This window comes from Aspergillus eucalypticola, assembly GCF_003184535.1.
Source record: "Aspergillus eucalypticola CBS 122712 chromosome Unknown BO83scaffold_38, whole genome shotgun sequence".
Classification (NCBI taxonomy): Eukaryota; Fungi; Ascomycota; class Eurotiomycetes; order Eurotiales; family Aspergillaceae; genus Aspergillus; species Aspergillus eucalypticola.
This window is the reverse complement of record NW_020290312.1, coordinates 143,118-169,245: the sequence shown is the minus strand read 5'-3', so window position 1 is coordinate 169,245 and position 26,128 is coordinate 143,118. Positions and strand designations below refer to the sequence as shown.

Here is a 26,128-nt window from a genome sequence, read left to right as displayed (position 1 = left end):
AGCTAAATGGTCCGATTCGGTCTATTTGTGACACCTTCGGAAATTTTGATGGCGCGGTCAGGGGCTGAGACATTACCGGGTTTATTGACAGCCGAAAGGCTCAATTATTGTGATTCAGAAGGTAAGTTGGAAGTTATATGGGCCTCGAGAGACGAACAACAATCTCAACTGCCATGTACTCTAACATAGCCAAGAGTACTCCCGTACACGCTCTTTAATCGGACGATGCATACTGCAGGTATACCGGAAGCACCCAATTCATAGTAGATCCGATGCTGTGCACCTTTTCTATCACAATTGGGGCTATAGAATCTTGCTTATATTCAGGACTACGCTTGACTTGTCATATAGAAAGCTATGGCAGGGTTTACTACTTCGTGATTGTGATTATTTTTCTGGCAGAAGATTCAACAGCCATTTCGGTATTCTTTCCGAGGGCTGGGTCGGGCTTATCTCCGCAATTCCGAGCTTGTCTCTCCCTCTACGATATGACCAAGTTAGAGATGAATTGGAGGCGTATACAAAGGTATACCGATAAGAACTGTGTTGTAACTCTTATCGCCTGCAACGGACTATCACCTAGCAAACATACACTGTGGATTCTCACGCAAGTGCCTACTGATGAACCCAGTCGGTTACCTAGGGATCAAGGATGAAAGCGTACGTCTACACAGTAAGCCCCCCAGCATGCTTGTTCTTAGTAAGTAGCTCTTCCTCGCTACTCCAGCATCTGACGGCATTGGCATACAAGCTCCTCCCTCCATTTGATCGCCCTCGTGCCTTTGAAGAGATTGAGCTATGGCCACCATAACATACGTACCGTCGTTTGCATGGCCCGTGCAACGACTCTCCGTTTCCCATCTGGGGCCACTGTCTCAAATATTGCGTTGGATCCCTACATATAGGTCCTTATCCCTACCAGTACATGATAGTATACAGGGCACCATCCTTGATTTCTCGGTAGCATGCTCTGACGGATCCTCACATTCCTCAGAAGAATGGTATGGGGCTGGTCTTGGCACGTGTCGAGTCACCTCTTCAGGCTCGCGCAGGAACTGCACAATTGCCAGCACTGAAGAGACAAATCATTTTCTCTCTCGAGATGAATATAGATGACGGCATGGTTACCTATCATATTAGGACCTGCTGGTCCGCTCGGAACACGGGCCGCTGGGTGGTGGCCGCCGGAATCAGCATGGATACCTAAAAAGAAGGGGCGCAGACGTTCTGGATTGCAAGAACAGAGTTTCGCACAGGATCGTCCTGGTTGTTGCCAGAGTTTCATCGGCAAACCGGCACGGGCGGCACTCGGAACCGAGCCCTGAACTGTGACTGGGTCATGGGCAAGCATCAACCCCATTTTAGCCTCGAAGGCCTCCCCCGCCCTGTGCTTGACATTTTCTAGTGGACTGGCTCTCTCAGGGTAAGGAAGACGCAAATGCTTCTCCTAGTTGGTGTGGAGCTGGCCGTGTTCAGAATTATCGTCTTCCGACATGGTGGTGGGGACTGGGCTTCGTTTGCGATTGTGCATCTGCCGTTTTCGCCAGAAATCCACCCCAGTGGAGATGCTTATTCATGCGGTGGTGACGTCCAGGACTTAATCTCCAGTTTTCTCCCCATCTGGAGCAAATTAGGGATCCTGGGGTAGGTAGATCAGCCTGGCGAAACAGGGTCCGTTAGTGACTGCCATAGTCACGATAGGTATCCATGCAGAGAGACACTGGTAAACTTGCGATGCATGCCCATGATTCCGCAATCACACTGTGTCTTATGCAGATCACACCCAGTAGGTGACGAATAGCCAGCTTTAGGTATGAACTAAGTGCGATTGGGCGGGCCTCGTATGCCGTAGCGCAATTTGAATCAGAATTCTCCTGCTACACCGTAACGCCATGCCAGTCCGTGCTGCGAGAGAGGTCAGTCACTGAGGCATTATTCTCCCCCCAACACCACTGGGTAGTATATAGTAGTAAGGACTAAAAAGGATATTAACTCACTGAATGGACATGCGACTTCCCTCGGCTAGTCAATAATAGGGATCATCAGCCGCGTCTAACCATGGATTCCCATATCCAAATTCTAGAAGGGGTTCATAGCCTGTCTGGTCTACTGTATCCGGATCGTCAGTTAGGGGACACCCCAGCACAACTCGTCTAGGCAGCGGATCTGGCAACTCAATGTGGAAGATGCAGATGACTGCTAGTTGAGTGCCTAGCGGTGAATGTATCAATTTTAGTTCTCGTGCAATGTCCATCAGCACCTGTCTTTTCCTTGGCAAGAGTCGAAGAAGATCCGGTGGAGGAAGACCGAGGGCTTATCAGTCGCACTCCTGCCGACTGTTCTCGTCCGGCGCCCCCACTTTGAGTGTCTTCTCTCTTGTCTCGCTCTCGCTCTCTCTCTCCCTCTTTTCTTTCTCCTAATGTCACTGACTCACTAATTTTCGTTGCTAATCATTATCGTATGCGTTTCAGAATTTAATTTCCGCTAAGCTTTATCTTGCAACTCCCAACGTCTATCACTCAAAAAATTGTCATTTCTCTTCCCGGCATTTGTACTCCTCTTGTTGGTTTCCATGTCTGCTGCGCTACAACTTGAAATCGCTCACAGTTCGAGGATTTTGGGAGCAATCCTTTACTTGAATTTCTGTCGCATTGGATACAGTTTGCTTTCTTACTCTTGCTGAATCTGAATCGGGAGCACGAGCGAGTCCAAGAGCCAGTTCGTCGATTCATTATATAGAAGCTGCAGCGCATTCCAGCACGCTCTATTTTCAATATTCTTCCTTCAGATCACTCCTCCACCGCAGCTATATAATAGATTAGGAGGCTTATATCAGCTGTATTGGCTGTACTCGCTCCAGCTGTGGAGAGCTCTTCCCCCTCTGGGTCACGGACCGACTTCTAATTGACGCCACGAAAATGTCCTCAGCCAAGATTCCTTCTTCAGATCCTCCGGCAGGCCCAGGGGATAGTAAAGAGGGGCCTACCTCCACATATGCGCAATCATACGCAGTATCAGGCTCATCCGAGGACACTATCGATCAAGTGGATGACCTGGCGCACATTCCCACGCGCGCCTCTCGAGCTTCGATACCCTCTCTAGCCCAAAGAGTCACATCTATAGGAACAACTGGCACCTCAGACCCGAACTATGAAGTTGATTGGGATGATGAGTTCGACACTAATAACCCGAAAAACTGGTCCTTCCCCTACAAAGCTATGGGAATCGCTATCCTATCATACAACACCTTGATCATGTGAGTCTGGCGCATCGTCTAGATACGCATTATGCGACAACGACGCTAATGCCTCTCAGCGTATTATACTCGACATCGTACACATCCGGAGAGTCGCAGATTGCAGCTGAATTTGGGGTCTCCACCACCATCGTTACGTTGGGATTGACTTTGTACCTCATCGGTCTGGCTGTGGGATCCATGTTCATGGCGCCGCTAAGCGAGCTGTATGGCCGAAAGCCGGTCTGCATAGCCTGCTTGTTTATCTTCACGGTTTTGATCATACCTTGTGCGCTCGCCAAAAACCTCGCTACCCTGCTGGTTGTGCGCTTCATCGCAGCTTTGTTCGGAAGTGTAATGATCTCCACTGCGCCGGGGATGGTTGCGGACATAGTCGAAGATGACCAGCGCGCGCTGGCAATGTCGGTCTGGAGTCTCGGGCCCGTGAACGGACCAGGTAGGCATAACCACTCCCCCGTCAAACCCTACCTGTTATTGACCATGCCCTAGTCCTTGGACCCATTATCGGAGGTTTCGTCACCCAGTACCTGGGCTGGCGGTGGATGGATTGGATTGCTCTGATTTTGTCTGGAGTCGCGTTGGTCTTTTCATGTATCATGAAGGAGACTTATGGCCCCATTATCCTGCAAAAGAAAGCCGCCCGCATGAGGAAAGAAACGGGCGATTCCCGATGGTGGTGTCGGTACGAACAGAAGGCCAGTCTGAGTGAACTGCTCAAGATAAATCTCGGCCGTCCGTTTGTCATGGCAGTCACTGAGCCTATTTGGTCAGTCTTTCCGAACCAGTACTCGCATTGTCACTTCAAAGCTAATGTGCCTTTCATATAGTATATTCTGGAATATTTACATTGCCATCGTGTATGGCATCCTCTACCTCTGCTTCACAGCCTACCCTATCGTTTTCCGGGATATTCGCGGTTGGTCACTTGGTCTCTCCGGCCTCGCATTCCTGGGTATCGGAACTGGATGCGTGATCACCATCTCCAGCGAACCCTTGATCCGCCGCTTGATCAACAGTCATAAGCCGGACCCCGAAACAGGCAAACCACCCCCGGAAGCAATGGTGGCCTTTGTATGTATCTGTGCGCTCCTGATTCCCGCTGGAGAATTGTGGTTCGCCTGGACCTGTTCGCCCGCCTCGATTCCTTGGATTGTACCGATTCTCGCAGGTGTACTCTTCGGCACGGGCAACACGGGCGTTTTTATTTATGCCACCAACTACTTGGCTGGTAGTTACGGCGTGTATGCAGCGTCCGCGCTGGCAGGAAATTCCGTGATCCGCAGTATTCTGGGAGGTGTCTTACCCCTTGTTGGAACGTATATGTATGCCGGTATTGGTCCTAATTGGTCTGGGACCCTTTTGGGCTTGCTCGAGGTGGCCATCGTCCCGATCCCATTCATTTTCTACAAGTATGGCTACAAGATCCGGGAGAAGAGCGTGCTCATCCGGCGGATGCAGGAGGATAAGCGGCGATTGGCAGGAAAGCGCCAACACCATACACAGCAGGTGGAGAATCTTGAGAAAATCGAGGAGAAGGAGACGATGGAGGTATGAATGAGTAAGGAGTGTGATCGAGACTGGTGACAGTGAATCGACATTAAGCGCAGGAGAACATATGAGTTCTTGCGCAGAAAAGCATCCTTGCACAGTTGGAGTTGGCACTGGAACCTTGACTTTTTGGCCTTGGAAGGGAACATAAGTTATCTGGATAATGTGGATATATACATGTCTGTCAAGAAAGTCACGCAGTAATGGATTGAAGATCTCGGGTACCATAGTATAGCACATAGAAAAAAGTTGAATAATTACTAGTCATTAATCCAATAAGATGATATATTAATCACCCTGTCCTCCGTACCCTCCTCTCCACGCCCAACGCTTCCTGCAGGATTCGCTCATACTCTCCCAACGCCACGGCGCCTGCCGGGAAGACCATCACGGCTTCCACATACACCGGGTTTGGATTTGATTCTGAGACGGCAAAATCATCATCAACTCTCCTCTTTCTCCTTACATAGCCGAGCACATTTACCCACGCGCCAACGGCCAGCTCCTGCGAGGTGACTGTTTCCAGTACCGCGTTGATATCAACAGCAACAGAGGGTGGTTCCTGCGGTGGTTTCCGACGCGGATAGTTGTGTTCAAGGATGAGATGCCCCGTTCGGATGTTGTATGTCCTCACGCTGAGAAAATCAGTTTCTTTACTACTATCTTCCTGAGCAGGTAAAGAAGCAAGTATCTCTAAATAGTCTACGGGATACAGCATGTAGAATGATAAGATACAAATAGACAGACAAGGAACTCCACGCACCAACCGAGAAATCGGACCTTCGAGCTAACTGGAAGAGAAGGTAGATCGGAGAGGAATGCCCGCGTAGAAGGAAGAGGTGCGTTCATTCCAGCAGATTCGATACTTTCATAAAGGGCCCATCATATTGGGGAATGATCTCGAGGCAGCAGTGATCGATCACAAGGCAAGCAATCAATCAATCAATCAATAATAAATAATCAATACCCGTGAAATACGATGACCGGCGTGACCCCCATCCACGTGACCGCATCACCCCGATAGGCTTAGCGCGGTATGTCATAGGGCCAACGAGGGGAAAACCAACTTGAATCCGGCCGGGGATCTCCTCCATCTCTTGCTCGCTCTTCTCTCGTCTCGGTCCTTATCACTCTCTCTCTCTCTGTTCTTGTCGCTTATCAAGGACCGCTGCCTTGCTCGACCTGGCTTAGGTGACTCGGAGCTGATCGACTCCCGCACCCTTCACCAGGATTAACCACCGTCCAGCGATCCCTCACCGATCCCGCTCCGTTGCCACGGACCATCATCTCTTTCCATCCCACCTTCCACCGATTCCAGAACCCGTCGTTACACTTCCTCCCGACTCAACACCAACGACTTCCCCCATCGGACGTCGGGTCACTAGTCCCTAGCATCACCTCGATCATCGCAATAGCAACGACCCTTTATCACAGCCTAATCAACCCTCATACACCCTTATCAACATGTGGTCTTGGTTCGGCGGATCCGCCGCTCAGAAGCGGAAAGATGCGCCCAAGAATGCGATCCTCATGCTTCGCGAGCAGCTGGACATGCTCCAGAAGCGCGAGAAGCACTTGGAGAATCTGATGGAGGAGCAGGATGCAATTGCTCGGAAGAACGTTACGTCAAACAAGGCCGGTAGGTGACCGCAGAAAAACAGTCAACTAGGCAACAACAAATGAAGACTGACAAGTTGTTGATATGTATAGCGGCTAAGAATGCCCTTCGACGGAAGAAGGTTCATGAGAAGAACCTCGAACAGACGACGGCGCAGATCGTTCAGCTAGAACAGCAGATCTACTCGATTGAGGCGGCGAATATCAACCAGGAGACTTTGAAGGCCATGGAGGCGGCTGGTGCGGCGATGGCGAAGATCCATGGCTCTATGACGATTGATAAGGTGGATGAGACGATGTATGTTGGGTCGTTATGGTATTATCTGTGTGATGGGAACAAGGCAACTGACTATAGACTAGGGATACACTTCGCGAACAGCACCAACTCAGCACGGAAATCGCAACAGCCATCACAAGCACCTCCCTGGTCGATCAACCAGACGAGGCCGACTTGGAGGAGGAACTCGAGGGTTTGGAGCAGGAGGCCATGGACGAGCGGATGCTCAACACAGGTACTGTGCCGGTTGCAGACCAGCTCAACCGTTTACCTCCTGCGGCAAATGGAGAAAGTAAGCCACTGTCCGTCCCTCTTCTCTATGAAATTATTTTAACGTGAATGCAACAGTCAAATCCAAACCTCAGGCCGAAGAAGAAGACGAGGAAGCAGAACTGGAGAAGCTACGTGCGGAAATGGCCATGGGATAACTGGCCAGCTAGCTATTTTGTTTTTCCTCCAATTCCTTACAGACTTGGGTTTCTTTCACCTCTCCTTCTTCCCTTTTAATCATATGTGTCAAAGAACATGTGCTGCCTTGATTGCGTTATTTGCGCCCCTTGGAGTTAGTTAATTTTTCTCTTATTACTTGAATCCTTGCATGATGGAATGAAATCATTGTCTACTTATGTTCAGATTCTATCTTGTGATTGAATACATCCGCTAGTAGTAGAGTTGAATTGAGTGAGTAGCTGATCCTTAAATATTCTGTTCATACATGAAAACATAAAACCGTATCTGTACCGGGTTTTCATGTAATATCTTACACATCATACTTTTATGTATATGATCACAGCTGAAATCTAGTCCGACAGCCTTGTATACTTTCTACTATGTATAGTATATAGTAATCATGCTGCCTAGAAATCCATCCTCTCATCAGTTTCATCATGAATATACGAAGGTAGTATGTACTAGTAGTGGTCACGGTAGTATAAACAGACACGTCGTCCCCCTGCTTACTATATAGGCATCCACCATAAGCATATATGTACATTTATTACCACTAACCTAATCTAACTTGTTGACCTAGAACAGTAGGGGTCTAGCAGAAATAACCCTACTAGTGAAATACTACATAGGATTGATGGTTAAGAGTATAGTCGAACCTTAATAATGATAATCTCTACGAATCACGCTACTACTTAGCCACGATGTAGATAGTCATCATGTGAATAATATATTCATGTTTGATTTTTAATGCAGATGAAAAGATCATCTTACTATTCTTCCCATCTATCCATCCATTTAGACCAGATTGGAAGTATACTAATATCGCAGTGATAAGGATGATAAAGATCAGGGTTGAGTTTGGAAAATAATAGAAATAGATATACGGCAAATACCTAAGAATAAGATATGAGGTAATAAGAATAGAATTGTGAAAATGAGATAAAAGTTGAAACACTCGGATATTGAAACGCTCAAACTCCCTTGTTTTTGGTAAATGATCTCGCAAACCCATCCGGAATGAAACCCCCCGCCCATTTGAGTGTGTGTTTGCCGAAGTGAAATGGAAATAATCAGTTAGTTAGTTGGTTAGTTAGTTATACGTGAACCCCGAATGAGAAAGGAATAGTAAAGCCACTGGAGGGAAGTGGTATAGTAGGTAGCGAATGACCTTTGAAAAGTCTCTGCAGTGGCTCGAAAGGGGGTAGTAAAGGGGGAAGAAAAGGGATACATAAGCGTGCATATCACGGAAACCAGGCGTAACTCTTGAGTAATTTGGCGCGAGCCCCGTCGTTCGCTTCGTGACACCACTTGGATTTCCATTCCCATTCTTGCGCAGCAGCCTCGATGAGGGCTTCCTTGCACTCGGGAGGAAGTTCCTCCAGGATTTCGGGGCTCGTGAACTCGGGATTAGCGGAGTCAGCGACACTGATTAGGCCGTTGGAGCCGAGATCGTGCACATCGCCGTCTGGGCCGGGAACGCCCAGGTTGGAATACGGCGAAGATTCAAACTGGATATCATGAATGGCGAATCGGCGGGACAGTGCAGCTGGAACTGAGGAGAAGAGGGTGGATTCGGTGGTTGGCTGTTCAGGTTGGATGTCGCTGGGTTCGTTGGCTTCCCTGTCAACAGCAGCTGGCTCTGCTTCGCTGGTGCCATTCGTCAGGCTCAGAGTGGACATGCCCTGAGCTAATTTGGTTGCAACTCGCGGGTCGGGAGGAGGCAGACGCTCCCAACGGGCGTGCGTTGGTTGCATAATCTTGGGGTACTGCATGACGTTGGTATGGATGTCATACTGTCCTTCAAGGTTTTCGCGGCGCGCAAGAGAAATGAGTGAGTTGAAGTTGCTACAAGCATGTTAGTATACAACTAGCGTCAGGCAAGCGTGTCATCACATACCTCGCCTCTCGGGCATGTTCGAGCATCCAGTTATCGCCAGTAACTGTAACCTTGCGTTTCTTCGAATCCACCGCCTTTCCGGTGGGCAACGGCACCGACGGAGCGCTGGTGTGATAGACACTACTGGCACCGTGCCAGGCCACGTATTGATTCTTGTTGTAAGGCTCGCCTGGGGCAGGGAGCTTATCTTCCGGGACGGCAAGTTCGCCCTCGACATCTCCACGCTCCCTCGCGGCCTGGGTATGGTAATCATCGGTGACTTTCTTTCCACCAACGATAATCTTTGCACCGAATTCCCGGAAGACAGACCGAGCGGTGACAACACCGATAGCTCGGCCTTTGTAGGAGTGGGGGATAATTTCTCGTTCGATGAGATCGCGTTTCGCTTCGTCGTCGATGATAATCTTATAGAGGAGTTTGTGCTTCTGGAAAAACAGGTACGAGTCCCTGAAACCAATGCATCGCGCAGGCTCAGTAGACAACATGTATTTGCGATCACCACGGTTGAGAATCGTAAACACACGGACCCTATATTCTCGATCGCCCAGCAGGTTGCCGTTCTTGTCCACCTTTGTCTCGCCCTCGGGGTCGTCTGGGAGAGCAACTTCGTCGTCGATAACGTCCATCATGTTGCCCTCCTTATCGATCGGAACCTGGGTAACATGCGACGGGCCCCGGTTACGTGCCCACCTTCCACCACTAGCAGCGGGACGACCGCGCCTTCGCTTGACCGGCGTGGATGTATGGATCGGGGTCTGAGGGGCGCCGTCATCAGGCGCATCCCAGTCTGGGGGACGGTTCTTCGGAGGACGGCCTATGCGGCGCTTTCGTGGGATGGCTGACATGCGGCCACCCATGCGTGTAGGAGTGTCGCCGCGCGATGGAGGGTTCGAATCCTGGGCGGGCGTTGCAGCTGTCTCCTCCTCCTGGCTGGGTTCTGCCTGGGCTTCCGCCTCAGGATCCTTATCGGAACCATCTCCCGGATCTTCCATCGCTGGCGATGATCCACGCGATGGGTGTGCTTCAATCATCTCCTCGTCCGAGACGTCGGGGAGCGGAGGGGCGGCATTCCCTACTGGGTAATTAGTTGTTCGCGTCCGTGACGACCGAAACCGCGGCGGCCAAGGAAAGAGTAAGGTGAAAACCGAGGAGATCACTTACGCATCGATTGCGCAGCTGCTTGCGCAGCCGCACGAAGTTTCCTAGCCATACCGACGGTGAATGGGTAAGATGGGCAATGGACGCCGACCTAGAATTTACTGGAGCGACAGAGCTGAATGGAGGCCCTTGGGGACGTTCCTTTCCGCAGCCATTCGCGCTAGAGCCAGACGGGACTAGGTTTCTCCGAGTACCCGGGTTTCTTGTCACGTGATCAAAAAGGAACACCCCTGATGCCTGAGGCAGATAGAGTTGTTCCAGCCACGTGCCGAACCAATGATGGAGATAATCGGAGACCCTCACCGAGGCTGGAGTCAGTTTGGCGCTTCCTGCACCATGATGTCATGGTCCCTTTCCGCTGATCGCCGACGGTTCGTTCCTTCGAACTGATTCGTGATCGCGCGGCCATCTTGTGTTGCCCGTTTCCCGCTGAACAGTTATCGGCTTCCCCGTGTAGATACATCCCCTTACCCCCTAGTACTACCACTACTACTACTACTACTACACGGCGTGTAGCAAGTGCCATATGCGGGATTTCCTCCGAGGGTCAGTCATCCTTTTGGCTTTCGCTACACAAAAAAACCCTATGTGGTCTAGACAGGTTCGGTAGCCTTGCATCCTGGCTGAAGCTGAACTGAACCATTGCCAGCACGACCCATGCCAGCAGAATGATTCATCTGCAGCGATAAGGTAACTATGCGCGAGCCTGACCACTGACGTATGTAAGTGACATTGATAACCTGTTCGGCCTCAACTTCACATGTCCACCAAAGAGGCGGTGGGAGATGGAGCTTCTGGAACCCCTCAAAAGAGAACCCCACCACCCTCGATAATAGCGGCAGAGCAGGACTGCTGTGCTCCGCATTCCTCAACTCTGACCACCCTTATGCATCCCTGAAGGAGGGTAGGCCCCATCGCGTCACATAATCTTCAACGTGTGTTGGAGCCTGGGTGCTGCGAGGCCATCGCGGTACGGTCCCCTCCGTGGGTATCGGAATCGAGCGTGGGCCCGTGGATGTTTTCGGAGCGTCTGTGGTGACCAGATGCTGCGTGCCGCAGATCGCTTACACAACCTCGCAGCAGCCTGCAGGTGACCTACCTACTGATCGTGTCCAAGTAGCCTCAGATGCAGCGACGGTTTCTCCCTAGTCAACTAGGGCATTTAGCTTATTATTGGCGAATCGTTGGAGGGGGCGAGTGCGAAAACAAAGCAGATCTCCACCAAAAGGTTCCCCTGGATGTCTTTTCCTGCGATTTCTGGTAGGCATCAATTTCCTAAAACAGGAGAGCTGAGAAGAAAATTGCTCCTACCAGGACTCGCTATCTGCACGATGGAGCTCAGTGTCGGTTACACCATGGCAGTGATTGGCATTTTTAGGATTACCCCCTCCTCCTCCTCCTAACCCCCATTTTCTGGTCTACGATGGCCGGGTGTTTTTACCGTCGAACCAGGCCATTCTGAAACATAATCGATCCTACCTAAGCAGCGACTGCATTACAATGCTACTGGATCTAGCAGCTGCACGGACATGGTGTAACTCCGTATCGGCGACTTACCACCTCCCAGCCGTACAGCTGCCCTGAGCTTGTGATGCACAAACGTAAGGGGGTGACGAGCCCGGGATTCCCGCTAGCCTCGGGGCGCGCGATCTCCCAATCGTCCTCGACACCTTTGATACCACTGTGCGAGGCATAGATTACGGTCTGGCCGATAGTTTGACTCAGATAAGAGGGAGAAATGCAACGCTTCGTGGGAAGAATTATACAAGGGGTTGAGGATGCGGCTGCGGTCATACTATAGCCCCCCCCCCCTGTAGATGGGTTGTAGGAATGGTACTAGAGACTACTGCAGAGTTGCCATAACAGCCAGCAGGGCTGTGTATCATTTGAAGATAGCCGTAGTTCCGCGCAACACATCTCAAACGCGGGGCAACTAAGTGACCTTGAAAAGAGCTAACATGATGTCACTCGAATCTCAAGTTATCGCTCATAGTGTAGATAGCTTGCATTGACACACCATAAGGAAACGAGGTCCGGGCGGAAAGGGCAATGCATACCTAATCGGGCAATCAGTCGATCCGAACCGGGTGCGAATTACTTTAAATAATGACCTTGGTTAAGATCCAAAGACTCTACGGTTATGAATCATAGTAGTCCTAACAAGGTACTGTACAAGTACCTCGAAGTACTTCTCCGGGACAAGTAAAGGGGAAAGAAACTAATCCCTGTCATAGCAGTACTGTATTTGGACAACAACAAACCAAGAGAGGGTCAGTGAGTTGTGATGAGGCATCTCAAAGGTTGTTGATGAGTTGATGACAGTTGCGGTGACCAACTAACTACTCCACTGGTACCTACCCCACCCTCCCTCCATCCAATGTAACCGCGAAAAGAACCCCCCCAAAAAAAAGAAAAGAAGGATAAGAATTAAGAATAAATGAGAGATGAGGAGGTGGCGGCGGAGAAAATGATCTCCGGTGGCATTTTCAATGATTTACTTACTTACCTTCTTGTTGGAGGGGCACTTAGCGTGAGGAGATGGTGGAGAGAGTTGAAAGAAGAGAACGAGGGAAAAGCAGAAAAAACTATATCCATTTTAGCTGAAAAGAGACATTCGCTATTGGCATGTTCTGTCGGAATTTTGAGGGTACTTAGTGGGTGGCCGTGGAGGAGCATAAGCTTTCTACCGAATATTACCATGTTGTGCAAAAAGAGTATCTGCAGGTCATTATTACATGTCTAAGTGGGAGAATTAGGTGATAATATGCGGAAGTGTAATGGACTTATTTGGTCGGACTAATGCCGTTTCATAGTAAGTAGTATACATACATAGTAGTATAGTTAGGGAAGGAGGGAGGAAGGAAGGATTTACTCGGGTATCTAGTGACAGTTTTGGCAAATGGAAAAGATAGAGAAGCCTAAAGAACAGACGGACCCATTCCATGGCAGTGACTGGTGTTGGAATTATGCAGCGGGTTTTCTTGACTTTGGAGCATTCCCGGTTCCCACTCCCAGCCCACCCACCCACCCATCCATCCATCCATCCATCCATGTCCACCGGGCGGATAGCCCATCCTTGTCCAAAGAAGGGCCCAAGAGAGAAGGAGAAGGGAGGCAAACCGGCACATCATCGGACCTCTGCGGTCATCGACGGGCTTGGGAGCCTGTCATTCATCCTTTTTGCTTTACATGGATAATGACTTATTCTTTTTTTAACTCTTGAAGGAGGGGGGTTGAGTGGGAGGGAAGGGAAGAAAGAAGGAGAAATGGCAATTATTTCAACCATGCTGACCCCCCTCCAGCAGAATAAAAAGAAGATAGAAGAAGAAGAAGAAGAAGAGATGATGGTAGTGGTAGGGTGATTTAATTCATCCAGGAACTTTTCTATTCCTGTTTCCTTTCTTTTATCATTCTTCCGACCAAGGCATCTCTATCCGTTCCAAGAACTGTACCCCTCCTTCTTCTTCTTCCTCTTCATCACCGCTAGATAAATGTTACTGTGTGTCTCCTCCTCCAGCCACCAAAGCGATGTGGTTCGTGGTTGACTTCACCAGTGGTTCCATCCCATACAGCGCTTCGTCTATTTGCCAGCAGCACCGCCATCTCCACTCCGTCTGAGGCCTTTTCCCTTTTCCTTTTACTTACGCCTCCTGCCGCGCTTTGATTCGTTCCCTTTCCAATGGGTGGCATTTGCCTCCAATTCTAAGGGACACTCCGAGACAACAATGCACCCTTGATCACTACTAGGCTACTTCCTTCACCAGTAGCGTTTCCGAAGCTGTGCCAGGCTAACAGTAATCGGTTCGAAGAGTCATCATCATCATCATCATACAAACCACCTTGACCGGTCATCACCATAAGACCCGTCCTATAGTATAAGCACGTTCAACCAGACCTAAAAAAAGGCTTCACCACCAATTCTGACCTGTGTTCTGGTACGAGAATAGAACCGGGAAGAAATAGAGGAGGTCACATCGTATTCTTGTCGTGTTTCTTCCATACAGAGCCATCGCTGGTTCTAACCTTCTCACTCTTCCTCTTCCTCTCCCATCCTCGCTGGTTCCTTTGGTTTAACCTCAACCAACTCCCCCTCACCCAACAGATCCTGTAACTCACTCAGCTCCTGCACGCTTCCAAACCTTTTTCTTTTATCTTTTTTGACGCGTTTTTGCCATCCAACTTTCTTTTCTCCTCCCCCAGAATCTCGGTCGCGAAAGTTACCACAAGTCGACGGTCCCCATTCGCAGTCCCTGACCCGTTCAGCGGCTTCAGCGGCAGCTTAGGTCTATGACTATTGGGGGGTTTGGTTCGTTTTAACGCCACCTCATCGCCAACCTCAAATTTGAATTAACCGTCAAAACGTGATTTCCGAATTTCATCTTCCTTTTTTTAACCTTCTTCCCTCTTCGTATATTGACATCTGCCGGGGTTGCTTCTTTTTTATTGTTTAAAAAAAATAAAGAATTCAACCCATCCTTGTTTCGTGTTTCCTTCCTATCAGTTCTGGCCATCTGGTACGAAACCCGCCATCCGCCGGCGTCCGCCCGCCATTTGTCCGTCTGCGCCTGATTGACGCTAAGGCTCCGTCGCCCACATTGACGGGCATTTATTGCCTGCCCGAGACTGACTGATTGAGTTCTTGGAGCCCATAAGTGCCTTTCTTCGTCAAGTTCGCCCCGGGAATTCATTGGGTTTCGTCTGTGAGTAAAACCCTCCAGGTTGGTGCTTCTCATTCCGTGCCTTTTTTTTTTTAACCTTCCCTCCCAATTTTCCCCCTCAATGTCATTCATCGCTCTTCATCCTTGGCCGTCGACCCCATCAGCTCTACCCACTTTCCCTTCCACGGCTCCGTCGACACTCTCCTCCTAACAACTTGCCAAACAGTAACAGGGCATCCCGCTTTTCTACCCCTCCCTTCTCTTCGCCATCCGCACCCGATCGGATTCATCCTCCCGCAAACTTCCTTGACTTGTCAACCTCCCAACAGCGTCTGACTCACCTTTTTGCTTCCCACGTTTCAACTTTGCTCGTCGAAAGACGTCATTACCTTCAGCGATCTGTCCTCGATCATCTCGTCGGTTTGACATCACTACTTCTATCACAGCGGCGCGACCGATAGACTCGACCCTCGGTATTCCTGGTTGTGGATTTTGGGTGTCGGATGGAAACATAAAGATGGCTGCTGCTCAGAGTGGACTAGGGCCGCATGGAGATGCAGGCTCATTGAAGCAGCCCAGATCCCGGAGGTGAGTACAGTGTCGCAACTTTCACCTCGTTCTTGCTGTTTGGTCTGGATTTCCATCGTATGCCGGGTGTGGCAAGAGAGTGTGTGGTAAAAGGATGAAAGAGCTGGGTGCGAAGTTTTCGCTCAACGGCGGATGACTGCCGTACTTCAGCCCTCATTGTGTTGTCATGTTTAGCATGCAAGCTTCCCATCCTCGGTTTCTGCGGCGCTGCCCATGGATCATGTCGCGTGCGGGAGTCATCCGCGACGAGCAATGACTATATGCCGCACGGGCTGGAGAGGGAAAGAAAAATCGCTCTGCATGAAAACTGCCACTCCGTTGCTCTTTCGATACCCAGCTCAAGATCTAGCACCCATCCTTGCTATACTCAGAATCGCTTGTCATATGTCTTCTGTCTCTGCGTTATTAGTCCACCATACATAGCACCATGGGGGTCTTAATCACGCTGTCATGCCTTATTTCAACAACACTGGCCTTCCTGATCATGGCTGACTCGTGCGCTAGCAATGGTACGCAAGAAGACGACAATCAGGATCAAATCGGCTCCAACAGTCCAACTCCTACTGGAATCTCGACTCCACAGCCCGATCTAGCGGACAAGCGTCTGCCTTCCATAAATTCCAGTTATTTCCAGGTTGGTTCTCCCTCTGGTGATAAGTCCCGTTCCTCCAACACCTGGTCTTCTGAGACTTCTACTTCCGCGCAAAACCCCCAGTCGGATGCGGCCCCCACAGGGACACGGGATCGAGGTTCCTCACCCTCGGGCTCCTTCGTTATGATGGAGCGCCCCGAGGCTTCGGATACCCAATCATCCACCGCTTCGCCGGACCAGAGCCTTGAGACACACGCATTGCAGCCGGAAACGTTGCCCCCAACGAATTTGCCTACTCCCCCCTACAGTTCCGCTTGTTCTCTTTTGCAGAAAGAATCGGATGAGGCTGAACTGGGCTCCTCTGCCCCGGATAAGGGCATGGGCTCCATCTTCAATACTTTGAAAAATTACCTCTCCCCCTCCGGAAGCATGTCATCTCCTGAACAAACATCCCGCCGTCACACCTCTCTTCCCGTCTCAAGCGTCTCTGACGATCCAGTCCTTGCCTCCCACTTTTCCAATCCCTCCCTTCTTCCTGCTTCAGATGCGTTCTGTTTGCCGGATGCTCCCCTTCTCGAACACGAAAAACCACATGTGTCTATGTCTTCTGAGAATCTGGCGAAGCTAACTGGAACTGTGTCGGATCTCGTGCGTCTAAAGAGTACACCTCCTCTTACTCCTCGAGCAATGTCCAATGAAGGTTCGCAAACCGAGAAGAAGCCACCCACCTCCTCCCCTCATCCGTCGGAACCGGCCCAGCCGCCCTCCGATGAATCGGCGAATGCAGCCGACGAAATCGCTGGCAAGCTCAACGAAGCGTTCCCCCCTGAAAGAGATACTCCCTCACCAACTGGTCCTCCGGTGGCCTCACTGAAGGGCAAGCTCTACGTGAACATATCCGAAGCTAGAGGGCTCCGACCTGGGTTCGATCCGTACGTCGTCTGCGTTTTTGAGTGGAATGAAGTCATCTCAAAGAGCGCCCAGGACGAAGAAGCGGCTACCTTGGAACGCCAACAGAAAGAACAAGAGAAGTCGGACCGTGAGGCTGGACGCCCAATGGCGATACCCATGAAGAGTCGGCAAAGCAGCAACAACAGCGCGCTCGACGGTGAGCCTCGGGGGCGTGCCCCAGTGACCGACCCGCATTGGAACCACGAAGCGGTCTTGTACGTTCATCCTCCCTGTTAGCATGTTAACGAAGGGTTTGTGGCTAACTATTACCTTATAGCGATGTCTTTGGTGATCAGTCAGAGGTAGATGTCTCGGTGTATGATCGCAAAGATCAGGAAGCATTTTTGGGCCACGTGCGCCTTTGCATCAACTTGAAGGATGACAACAGCCGGCTAGAAGGATGGTTCCCTCTGAAGTCCCGTGGCGCGGGTGACTCTCAAGTGTCTGGGGAGATCCACATGGAAATGCGCTTCGAGCGGACAGAGAAGAAGCAGGTTGGGCCGAATGACTTCCAAATCCTCAAGCTCATCGGCAAGGGGACGTTTGGACAGGTCTATCAGGTCAAGAAGAAGGACACGCGTCGTATCTACGCGATGAAAGTCTTGTCGAAGAAGGTTATCATTCAGAAGAAGGAGGTCGCACATACGCTGGGAGAGCGGAATATCTTGGTCCGCACAGCCATGGCGGCTTCACCTTTCATTGTCGGCCTGAAGTTCTCCTTCCAAACACCCACCGATCTTTATCTTGTCACAGACTACATGTCCGGTGGTGAGCTGTTCTGGCATCTGCAGAAGGAGGGACGATTCCAGGAGGCCAGAGCGAAGTTCTACATTGCCGAGCTCATTCTAGCTCTGCAGCACCTTCATGATCACGATATCGTTTACCGGGATCTCAAGCCGGAGAACATTCTGCTCGATGCGAATGGTCACATCGCTCTCTGTGATTTCGGTCTCTCCAAGGCCAATTTGACCCAAAACGACACGACGAACACGTTCTGTGGTACGACTGAGTACCTGGCTCCGGAAGTACTGCTTGACGAACAGGGATACACCAAGATGGTCGATTTCTGGTCTCTTGGAGTTCTCGTGTTTGAGATGTGCTGCGGCTGGAGTCCATTCTACGCCGAGGACACGCAGCAGATGTACAAGAATATCGCCTTTGGCAAAGTTCGGTTCCCTCGGGACGCTCTCAGCACGGAGGGAAGGAACTTCGTAAAGGGCTTGCTTAACCGGAACCCCAAGCACCGCCTTGGTGCCAAGGGCGATGCAAAGGAGCTTATGGCACACCCATTCTTTGACGACGTCGACTGGCAGGCATTGGGCCGGAAGGAGGTGATCCCTCCGTTCAAGCCAACGCTCAAGTCTGATACTGACACTTCCAACTTCGATCCCGAGTTCACAAATGCGCTCGAGACCAACAACTCCCTCAACGACCGTGCAGCTGCCATTGCCAATGGGTTTATGCCGGCGTCGACGCCGTTGTCTCCCGGTCTGCAGGCCAACTTCAAGGGCTTCACCTTTGTTAACGAAAGCTCCATGGATCACCACTTTACCAATGAGCCTGGTGACCACATGGAAGAGGACGCTGAAACTTGGCAACGACCTCAGCAGCCGGCAAGCACTGCTAACCACCGCATGAGTGGGGTACAGAGGACACACGAGGGCGGCGAGCCCGGTATTTTCAACGTTGATGATAATTTCGACATGTGATTATGGCCTGATGCATGATAATGGAGTTGTGATTTGTGCCTATTTTTTGAACCTTTTTGCTTTGTACATGCCGTCGTGGGTGATTAGGGCTTAGCTGTTGTTACCTTTCGTTTCTGGTTTTACTATTCGTGGTTTACACCTTAGCTTTTGTTTATTTTTCTTGCTATGGTAACAGCAGTATTAGTCCCCCGCAGTGGTTTGATCATATTTTGCTCTCTTCATATCTTTATCGCTATCTGCGGCTTCCATGTCTTGATTCTTTTTCACTGGTCATCTGGATATAGATGGTTGGATATACTTCACCGATCAGGCTTTGTCCTGCACGGAAGGGACATGAGCCTGGTCCATGAATACTTGACCTTACATTTGCACTTTGTTCTTCCGTCAAACCTTGTGATATCCGGCAGTCGCCTGGCTCCATCGCCGGTCGACCCATGTGCTGCCTTGAATTTGCGGTTAGCTTTTGCGAACTCGTATTGGTCTTGTTCCCGAATCCTTGTCTTTCGCATGCGGGGGAGTTACAAGCATGAGTGACAAACACACAACATAGTGGAGAGTCGATGCAGGGGCGTTATTATCCGGCAGCATGGCGCAGGAGGACGCTTGCTTGAGATTGTCTGTTGGTCAGAGGTCAATAAATACACAAGTTGCTTTGAAATGTTCTAGGTTTACGTAGTATCCGGATCGTAGTTACTACAGTGCATTAAGCGAGTGGATTGTAGCAGACACACACACACACACACAGAGAGAGAGAGAGAGAGAGAGAAAGAGAGAAAGCCCAGACCAAGTCAACCCTAGACCCCAAACCCACGAAGACGGCACGAATAAACCATCTGAAACACATCCATCCATATATCAAGCGGGACAAGACAAGCCGTATCCGACGAACACAGCTTCCCCTACATACATATCTATCTATCTAGTATCTACTCACCCGTACAAACCCGATCTAAAATTATCTACTAGAGACTAAAAACTAGGTGGATACTGGATAGATCTTCTCAAACCGACCTAACCCAACCCAACCCAACCCCCCTCTCCCCGATGGACCCTCGGATGAAACCGACCCAACAAACCAGCATCGAACCTTATGTAAAGCCATGAAATATGAATAATGGATGCCAGACGGTGCACTGGCCAGACCTATTTTTGTCCGATGATAAGACTAAAACATGAATATCTGTTGAAACAAGACATTGTCTAACATACATACACGGGAAAGAAGATTAGTCCATGTGATTGGTGGTGAGTAGTATCATCTTACCCACGATTATTGATCTGATCGCGCTGAGCTCAGCTGGATTCCTTCAGGACTATTTATATATATATATATATATATATATATTTTCCTGACTGTGTTGTGTTGTGTTGGGACTAGGTATCAGATCAGATCCTAGTACTATGTGATAAATGCACTGTTAAGCCTACAATGTGAATAGAGAAATAAACGAATGTGCACAGTTAAAATATATGCCGAGCAGAGATGAGACGCGATGTGATATTGTGTGATAACTACCTAATTATATTTGGAAAAGTAGTTATGGTGATGATTTATGTGAAAGTTTCTCTGAGACACGAACACTAACCAGCCAATGAAAAAATACTCTGGTGCGTTTACTGACTCACGTCTTTGGGGTTAATGGGATTATCATTACTAGACTTTACTCGATGGGGTATAACTCTACTACTTAGTATACTAAATGCCTTGGTTTTGAAGTGGTGGTGGTGGTGGTGGTCGCTTTGGGGGCCGTGCGGGTGGTAGATATGGACTTTTATGGTATGTAGTTATGATGATCGTTTTTTTGTTTTTCTGTGTGGAGGATTGTTGGTAGTTATGTATTACTTTGTAGTGCGGGTTGGTGGACAAAGTAATTGAGTGTAAATAAATGGATAAATGAATAAGTAGTTTGAGATTTTGAATGGTGTTTGTTTAGGCTTGAGTTTCTGATAGATATACTACGACCCTTGTATAACAGATTATGGGTAATCCATATCCATGTATTCCCCCCACGGGATATCCCGAACCCCATTCCACTGCAGTTCGCATCACCAAAAATCTTGGCCGATGTTTAGTTCCTCTGCAACCACACAGAAGAGGGAACCAACGACCTCCCAACAAGGAACCCAGAGTGTAGATCCTATTTCCCTTCGCAAAGATCCGAAATAATTTAATACAAAAGTAAAACGTACTCGAGTCAATCGTGAGGCCGGTTCTAGTTGACTGAAGCAACACTTGCAGGGGGGGTGCTGCAGCCACCACCACCGGACGGACGGCCCCACGGACCCCTGACTCGAGGGGAGAACTTGAGTTAGATACGTACTAAGTTGGTTAGGTGTGGTAGTATGTGAAACAGGCTATTGTGGTTCCTTTATTTTTTCTTAATTTTTTTGATGGAAGGTATTGTCGGATGTGTGGGTGGTGGTGGTGATGGTGATACAGAGAGTGCTTATTTATATACATTAATACAGGGGGAGGGGGTTGGAACGGTCGGAAGAAAAATGGACATCAATGCCAGGCCAGTGGTTGTAGGGTTGTATGTTGCACTTGCCGGAGGAGAGTGGAGTGTATCATGCGGCACTTGTTCGGATCGGTTGGTTCCGGGATATTTGTGTAGTTATATATACATTAGCATTTTATGCTGTGTAATCAGTCCAGGATGAAATTGAGGGGGGAGGGGAGTTCGGATTCAAGAGCATGTACTAGTATCTAGTATCTACGTACTTACAATGCAGGTATCGGCTGTGTGGATGATGGCAACTAGTGACATTTATATGCATGTAATTCGGCTGGTACAACAGTCACTGTATATTGCATCCATATTAGCCAATCTATATGACGAAACAGGTGGAACGCATTGAGACAGTTATCTCCGAGCGCGGTATAATTCCTTCACCATCGTTGTCTGAGATTGAAGCTCCAAAAACGGGGGCTGACTAACTGCAGGCTGCGTGGGTTTCCACTTTCCACACACACACACACATACACATTCCCCTCATACGCACTGAGGCCTCTGCTACACGCAAATGGGTCCAACGCAACAGCCAATGGTTAATGGACGGTGCGAGCCGATGGCTGGAAAGGGACCCATTGCCATGGAGACTAGACTAAAGACGACTAGACGGGTGATAACGGTGGTTCGTCTTCAGGAGACGTGCTACTGTGCTGCAGGTTAGTTCGTTATTTCTGTTGCCTGCGTGTCTGCTGCATATATACGTACAGCGTACACTTACACATATGATACTGCCATCCCTCATGGTATGTATATACTACCGACCTCAATACTCCCTATGAATACTATAAATAATAGCTGCCTTTTCTCTCGTAATATTTTGTAAAATCCCCTCAGCATGATGATTGTAAGCAGCATCGACGTCATCAATCCATTGGATGGTATAAATAAACTTCAGAAAAGACCCCCAACTACTGGATCATCAACCTTGTCCGGGGCAAGTTGAGCAAAGAGAGCAATAATGCGCACTGAAAAGGGGCTTTCGTAGCGTATCATCTCAATTCGGGACTAGCGTGATTGTTCCTGACGCTAGTGCCCAGCCCGGTCACCGCGCTAGACTCTACACGGTATAGTCTTCCTGCCTCGTTCCGCGGGTGTCGAGGCAATCCCCTGCACGGGATTCCATGGATTCGGGGCTGCCACCTCCTTTTCCTTCCTTTTTCCTTCCTTCTCCTGCACCTCCGTCGTCATCCTTGACCCATCCCAAACTTTTGGTTCGGTTGGGTGGGATCGGGGCTACGGTGTGCTACCATCTACACCATCCAAAACAACAAAGCCATTTGACGGTTTTCAGGCCTTTTGATCTTCTGGGGATGATAATGATGATGCGCCGTTCTGCGAAACATTTGCGGAGTCGCTCATCCTATCACTAAATTGTCGCATCGTTACTCGTTTGGGGTGATACTTCGGCCGCCACTACTGTCTCCAAAAGACTAACCCTCCAGCTAACGATTTAGTTCACGGGCCTCTGTCCGCTTTTGCAATGGCAGTTGAATCCTGGAGTCGCCCGACACTTTCCTTCTGCTTGCTTAGTTCACATTATCCTCCGTACGGCTGATGCAGCCCGTCATAACCGAGCATCGCTTCCTCCCTTCCACCCCCCTGGCGACGGCTGCTCTTCCTTGGGTCCGTCAGTATTGGATGGATGAATATCGGAGGGAGTGATGTTTGAGCCGAGGTCTCCGCTTTTCCTTTTCCAGCACGAGTCGCTGTGATGCCGATGCCCTGCAGTCTCACCACGGACTAGTGAACCTAAGATCCTCGTTCCTCTGGTGGGGACGATCGGCCCTCGACTGCCGTCCCAAGTCCTCCTATCTGGTAGTCCGACCACTCTTGACTACTGAATGTACACACTCGGAGAAGTGGCGTGTTCGCGGCGGACTGCCTCTTGACTTTCTCGTGCCATCAATGGTCCTGCGTTAAGCTCTTTTGGGCGTCCAAACTAACTTTCAGCCGACCAAATGTCTGGTCCTCATACTTGTTGGCGCCCGCTCTCACGCTAATGTTCCCCTCGTTCTCCTAAAATAGCGCCGCTGTCTTTTTTCTTTTTTCCCTCTCTTTCTCAAGTACTACTTCCTTTGGCCATCAGATTACAACTTTCGTTGTGATTTCTTACTGTTGCTTGTTGTGTGTCTTTCCTTTTCGTTCCTTACATCCACACTCCTTCGTATATACACGCTCTAGCTGGTGTGCCTCTCAATTTACTGTTCATACATTCCTGTGCCGTCCGTTCTTTTCGACCATCGTTTCCCCACTCGAGCGCCTTTCCCCCTTTCTCTGTCTCCAACGGTCTTTGCGCACTATTCATACAGGCCGCCACCACCACTTTTTTTTCCCTTCGCTAGCCCTCCCCTGTGCGCCCTCTCACGGTGCTCGTCAAATGCAACACCGGTGTTCATAATGAGTGTCGTCGCCAGTAGACCCGAGAGCGCTGCTGTGCCCTTCAGCCCCATTCCTCAAAGCGAATTTATACATTGCAAAGATGCAGCATATGCCGTGACAGTGCAGCCGGTCTCCTCTCGAACGTCATCAGTTTCTTCCTTCAAGAGCAATTACAGCGTCTCTACTTGCCCTACAGTCTACTCTCCTATCTCTCCCACATCACCAGCTCGCGTATTCGACTCCGCTGCTTCCCTGGATAAGATACTGGAATCGGTGTTCAAGCGACTACCGCAAGAAGTCTACGATGTCATTCTAGACCAATTGGAGCTTTTACATGTCGGCCCGAATCAGACCGGATGCTTAACATGCTTTCAGCGCGACTTGCACGCTCTTTCCTTGACCTGCCGGGCGTGGGAGAAGGGAGTCAGAGCGAAGTTGTGAGTATATTGATTTGCTTTCAGCCAGGCCCTTCGTCATAGCTATTTCCGCGTATGCTAATCAGGTCACATGCATCCAGGTATAACCGCATACACATCATTGGAAACGATTCGCCGTCGCAATTGAAGAAATACCGACTCAAAAGGGGAAGCCGCTTGAAGTTGCTCAGACGAACCCTCCGGGAGAGGAAGTTGCTGGCCAATCTCGTTCTTGAGCTTCGAGTCCCCCAAATGGACCTGTTGTTCACAACAGTGAAGCAGAGCACTCAATGGCAAGAATACCGAGACCTAGTCGCCTCGGTCGTCATGGTGTGCCCGAACTTGGAACGATTGCTCGGCTTGACCATCCCGTATAACCATGAGTTCGATCGTCTGACACATGCGTTGTCTACGCGTCGAAAGTTGAAGGAGCACACATGGGTTCTAGGAGAGGCCCCGGCGGTCGTTGAAGAATCCCCTCGCAGCACATCATGCCCCTGGAGCTTGGGCCCCTCGCAAATGTTTGAATTTCTCAACTACCATGTTTCATGGACTAATCTAGAGACTCTGATGCTTTATGGCGTCAACGAGAACAACGCCCTGGAACCGAGCATCTTCCTTCGCATGGTCAGCCTCCTGCCGTCGCTGCGAAATCTTTGCATTTCCAACTTTGACGCGGATGCCTTTGCGGACAGCGCGCTTCTGTGCCTACCGTCACTCGAATCGCTCCGTTTGGAGAACCTCCCGGGCGTGACTGATTCAGGGCTCTGTCAATTTGCCATGCGTCCAGAGTCTCGCTCACTCAAGACCCTGGCCCTTATCGAACAGAACATCGATTCGTTACTTACTATCTCAAAAATCTTGTCATCGCTGAGACAGTTGGAACGATTCAAGTTCGTCCAGAGCAACAAGAACCCTACGCTGAACGCCGATGGGATTGTTTTTCAACCGCTTTTCGCCTCTTCCACGCTTCGATATTTGCATTGGGACGTTACAGGACCCGACTCTGCCGCCGGGCTCGGCAGGCTCGATTACACTCCATTTGTGAAACCACCGCGACATACAGAGTCCCCGAATTCTCATCTAGCTCAGAGTATTCTGTCTGTGGGCTTCCCTCGCCTTGAAGCACTGCGAGCACCCTCGGATATAGAACCTCCGGGAGTCCTTCAGGCTGTATGCCAGCCGATACCACGCGGGCAAGCACTGCTCAAGCCAGACCGTTACAGCCTCCCCCGTAGCTCCCACGGCTCTGTTACGACCCGACCAATGGCCCTGCCCGCCGGGAACAACTTGACTTCTGCTCGGATACGAGCGCAGACTTTTATTGATATGGCAGCGAAGGACACGGAAACCGGAATGCGGCTGCTCATCACTGATCACTCCGACTCGTACGTTCCAGACAATGCATTGGACGAACTTTCCGATGATGGGTCCGATCTGGACATGGACGAGTTCGGCATAGGTGGTGTGCAGCCTAAGAATGATGTCTTGCCCGATGATCACGAAGGTCCGGTCACCGTGTATGACTTCCGGATGCCAGCCTTCATGGGGAGGATAGGCTGTAGGACAAGTGAGAAGGACATCTCAATTCCGCGATTTATCCTCCGACCAGACATACCAGGGCAGGATGGTGATGGAGGTTTAGTTGATTGGAAACATGTGCTGGCCTCCAGCCAGTCCCTTACATATGCTGCTGGAGTTGGAGTAAATTGCTTTGGCGGCAAGGGCCACGCGAAACCGGCGCCCGAAGAGCCGCCATCGCCGACCTCAACTACAACCTCACGCTTTGGATGGGGCAGCATCGGCAGTCGGTCCGCGCTGGGCACCAGTCCAAACACCCCTACAACACCAGCGACGCCGATGAGTCTTTCGTCTACAACGGCACTCCCTTGGGACCGAGATTCCTGCACCGGATCTTGGAATTATAGCCACAAAAGTGGAAGGGACTGGTGGTTCCATATGGAACGAGACCGCCCAGGAAATGTCGAAATAGTTGACATTAAGCGATTATTCTAGTCAGGTTGATGTACATCACCGGTGACGTGCATTCGGATCTTACCTTTCATTGGTACTTTTATTTTTCTCAATAATGGCATGCTATGGTACATGCTTTCTGTTG

The 26,128-nt window shown here is 49.9% G+C and overlaps 7 protein-coding genes across 7 annotated transcripts; 5 read left to right on the top strand and 2 right to left on the bottom strand.

Annotated features, from left to right (window-relative positions):
- Positions 1 to 2,586: 2,586 nt before the first annotated feature.
- BO83DRAFT_163189 (MFS transporter) lies at positions 2,587 to 4,953 on the top strand. The gene is made up of 4 exons (XM_025526336.1): positions 2,587 to 3,256; positions 3,316 to 3,692; positions 3,746 to 4,022; positions 4,084 to 4,953. Exons 1-4 carry the CDS (start codon positions 2,919 to 2,921, stop codon positions 4,808 to 4,810), a joined length of 1,719 nt encoding a protein of 572 aa, XP_025382959.1. The 5' UTR covers positions 2,587 to 2,918; the 3' UTR covers positions 4,811 to 4,953.
- On the bottom strand, positions 4,954 to 5,632 carry BO83DRAFT_163190 (nuclear telomere cap complex subunit Ten1). The gene has a single exon (XM_025526337.1). The coding sequence runs from the start codon at positions 5,520 to 5,522 to the stop codon at positions 5,097 to 5,099; it is 426 nt and encodes a 141-aa protein (XP_025382958.1). The 5' UTR covers positions 5,523 to 5,632; the 3' UTR covers positions 4,954 to 5,096.
- A 192-nt stretch (positions 5,633 to 5,824) lies between these two features.
- Positions 5,825 to 7,390, top strand: BO83DRAFT_382832 (ESCRT-III subunit protein SNF7). The gene is made up of 4 exons (XM_025532319.1): positions 5,825 to 6,443; positions 6,515 to 6,719; positions 6,782 to 6,990; positions 7,047 to 7,390. The coding sequence occupies exons 1-4, from the start codon at positions 6,269 to 6,271 to the stop codon at positions 7,124 to 7,126; spliced, it is 669 nt and encodes a 222-aa protein (XP_025382957.1). The 5' UTR covers positions 5,825 to 6,268; the 3' UTR covers positions 7,127 to 7,390.
- A 618-nt stretch (positions 7,391 to 8,008) lies between these two features.
- On the bottom strand, positions 8,009 to 10,305 carry BO83DRAFT_348356 (nuclear localization protein Npl6). The gene is made up of 3 exons (XM_025528841.1): positions 10,207 to 10,305; positions 9,046 to 10,117; positions 8,009 to 8,993 (listed from the first exon to the last, which is right to left on the bottom strand). The coding sequence occupies exons 1-3, from the start codon at positions 10,253 to 10,255 to the stop codon at positions 8,390 to 8,392; spliced, it is 1,725 nt and encodes a 574-aa protein (XP_025382956.1). The 5' UTR covers positions 10,256 to 10,305; the 3' UTR covers positions 8,009 to 8,389.
- A 5,453-nt stretch (positions 10,306 to 15,758) lies between these two features.
- schA (serine/threonine protein kinase SCH9) lies at positions 15,759 to 18,784 on the top strand. Its single transcript, XM_025526335.1, has 2 exons — positions 15,759 to 17,207; positions 17,270 to 18,784. Exons 1-2 carry the CDS (start codon positions 15,877 to 15,879, stop codon positions 18,699 to 18,701), a joined length of 2,763 nt encoding a protein of 920 aa, XP_025382955.1. The 5' UTR covers positions 15,759 to 15,876; the 3' UTR covers positions 18,702 to 18,784.
- On the top strand, positions 18,785 to 19,359 carry BO83DRAFT_163048 (uncharacterized protein). Its single transcript, XM_025526334.1, has one exon. The coding sequence runs from the start codon at positions 18,867 to 18,869 to the stop codon at positions 19,233 to 19,235; it is 369 nt and encodes a 122-aa protein (XP_025382954.1). The 5' UTR covers positions 18,785 to 18,866; the 3' UTR covers positions 19,236 to 19,359.
- A 4,252-nt stretch (positions 19,360 to 23,611) lies between these two features.
- On the top strand, positions 23,612 to 26,025 carry BO83DRAFT_324636 (uncharacterized protein; the record flags this gene model as incomplete). The annotated part of the gene is made up of 2 exons (XM_025527981.1): positions 23,612 to 24,030; positions 24,111 to 26,025. 2 exons carry the CDS (start codon positions 23,612 to 23,614, stop codon positions 26,023 to 26,025), a joined length of 2,334 nt encoding a protein of 777 aa, XP_025382953.1.
- Positions 26,026 to 26,128: the final 103 nt, after the last annotated feature.

Coding starts and splice junctions, on each gene's coding strand:
- BO83DRAFT_163189 (XM_025526336.1), top strand. CDS start 2,919: ATGTCCTCAGCCAAGATTCCTTCTTCAGATCCTCCGGCAGGCCCAGGG. Junction 3,693..3,745: donor CGGGCCCGTGAACGGACCAG/GTAGGCATAACC, acceptor ACCATGCCCTAG/TCCTTGGACCCATTATCGGA. Junction 4,023..4,083: donor GCAGTCACTGAGCCTATTTG/GTCAGTCTTTCC, acceptor CCTTTCATATAG/TATATTCTGGAATATTTACA.
- BO83DRAFT_348356 (XM_025528841.1), bottom strand. CDS start 10,255: ATGGCTAGGAAACTTCGTGCGGCTGCGCAAGCAGCTGCGCAATCGATG. Junction 10,118..10,206: donor AGCAGCTGCGCAATCGATGC/GTAAGTGATCTC, acceptor ATTACCCAGTAG/GGAATGCCGCCCCTCCGCTC. Junction 8,994..9,045: donor GAACATGCCCGAGAGGCGAG/GTATGTGATGAC, acceptor ACATGCTTGTAG/CAACTTCAACTCACTCATTT.
- schA (XM_025526335.1), top strand. CDS start 15,877: ATGGGGGTCTTAATCACGCTGTCATGCCTTATTTCAACAACACTGGCC. Junction 17,208..17,269: donor TGGAACCACGAAGCGGTCTT/GTACGTTCATCC, acceptor ATTACCTTATAG/CGATGTCTTTGGTGATCAGT.
- BO83DRAFT_163190 (XM_025526337.1), bottom strand. CDS start 5,522: ATGCTGTATCCCGTAGACTATTTAGAGATACTTGCTTCTTTACCTGCT.
- BO83DRAFT_382832 (XM_025532319.1), top strand. CDS start 6,269: ATGTGGTCTTGGTTCGGCGGATCCGCCGCTCAGAAGCGGAAAGATGCG. Junction 6,444..6,514: donor CGTTACGTCAAACAAGGCCG/GTAGGTGACCGC, acceptor TGATATGTATAG/CGGCTAAGAATGCCCTTCGA. Junction 6,720..6,781: donor GATAAGGTGGATGAGACGAT/GTATGTTGGGTC, acceptor ACTATAGACTAG/GGATACACTTCGCGAACAGC.
- BO83DRAFT_163048 (XM_025526334.1), top strand. CDS start 18,867: ATGGTAACAGCAGTATTAGTCCCCCGCAGTGGTTTGATCATATTTTGC.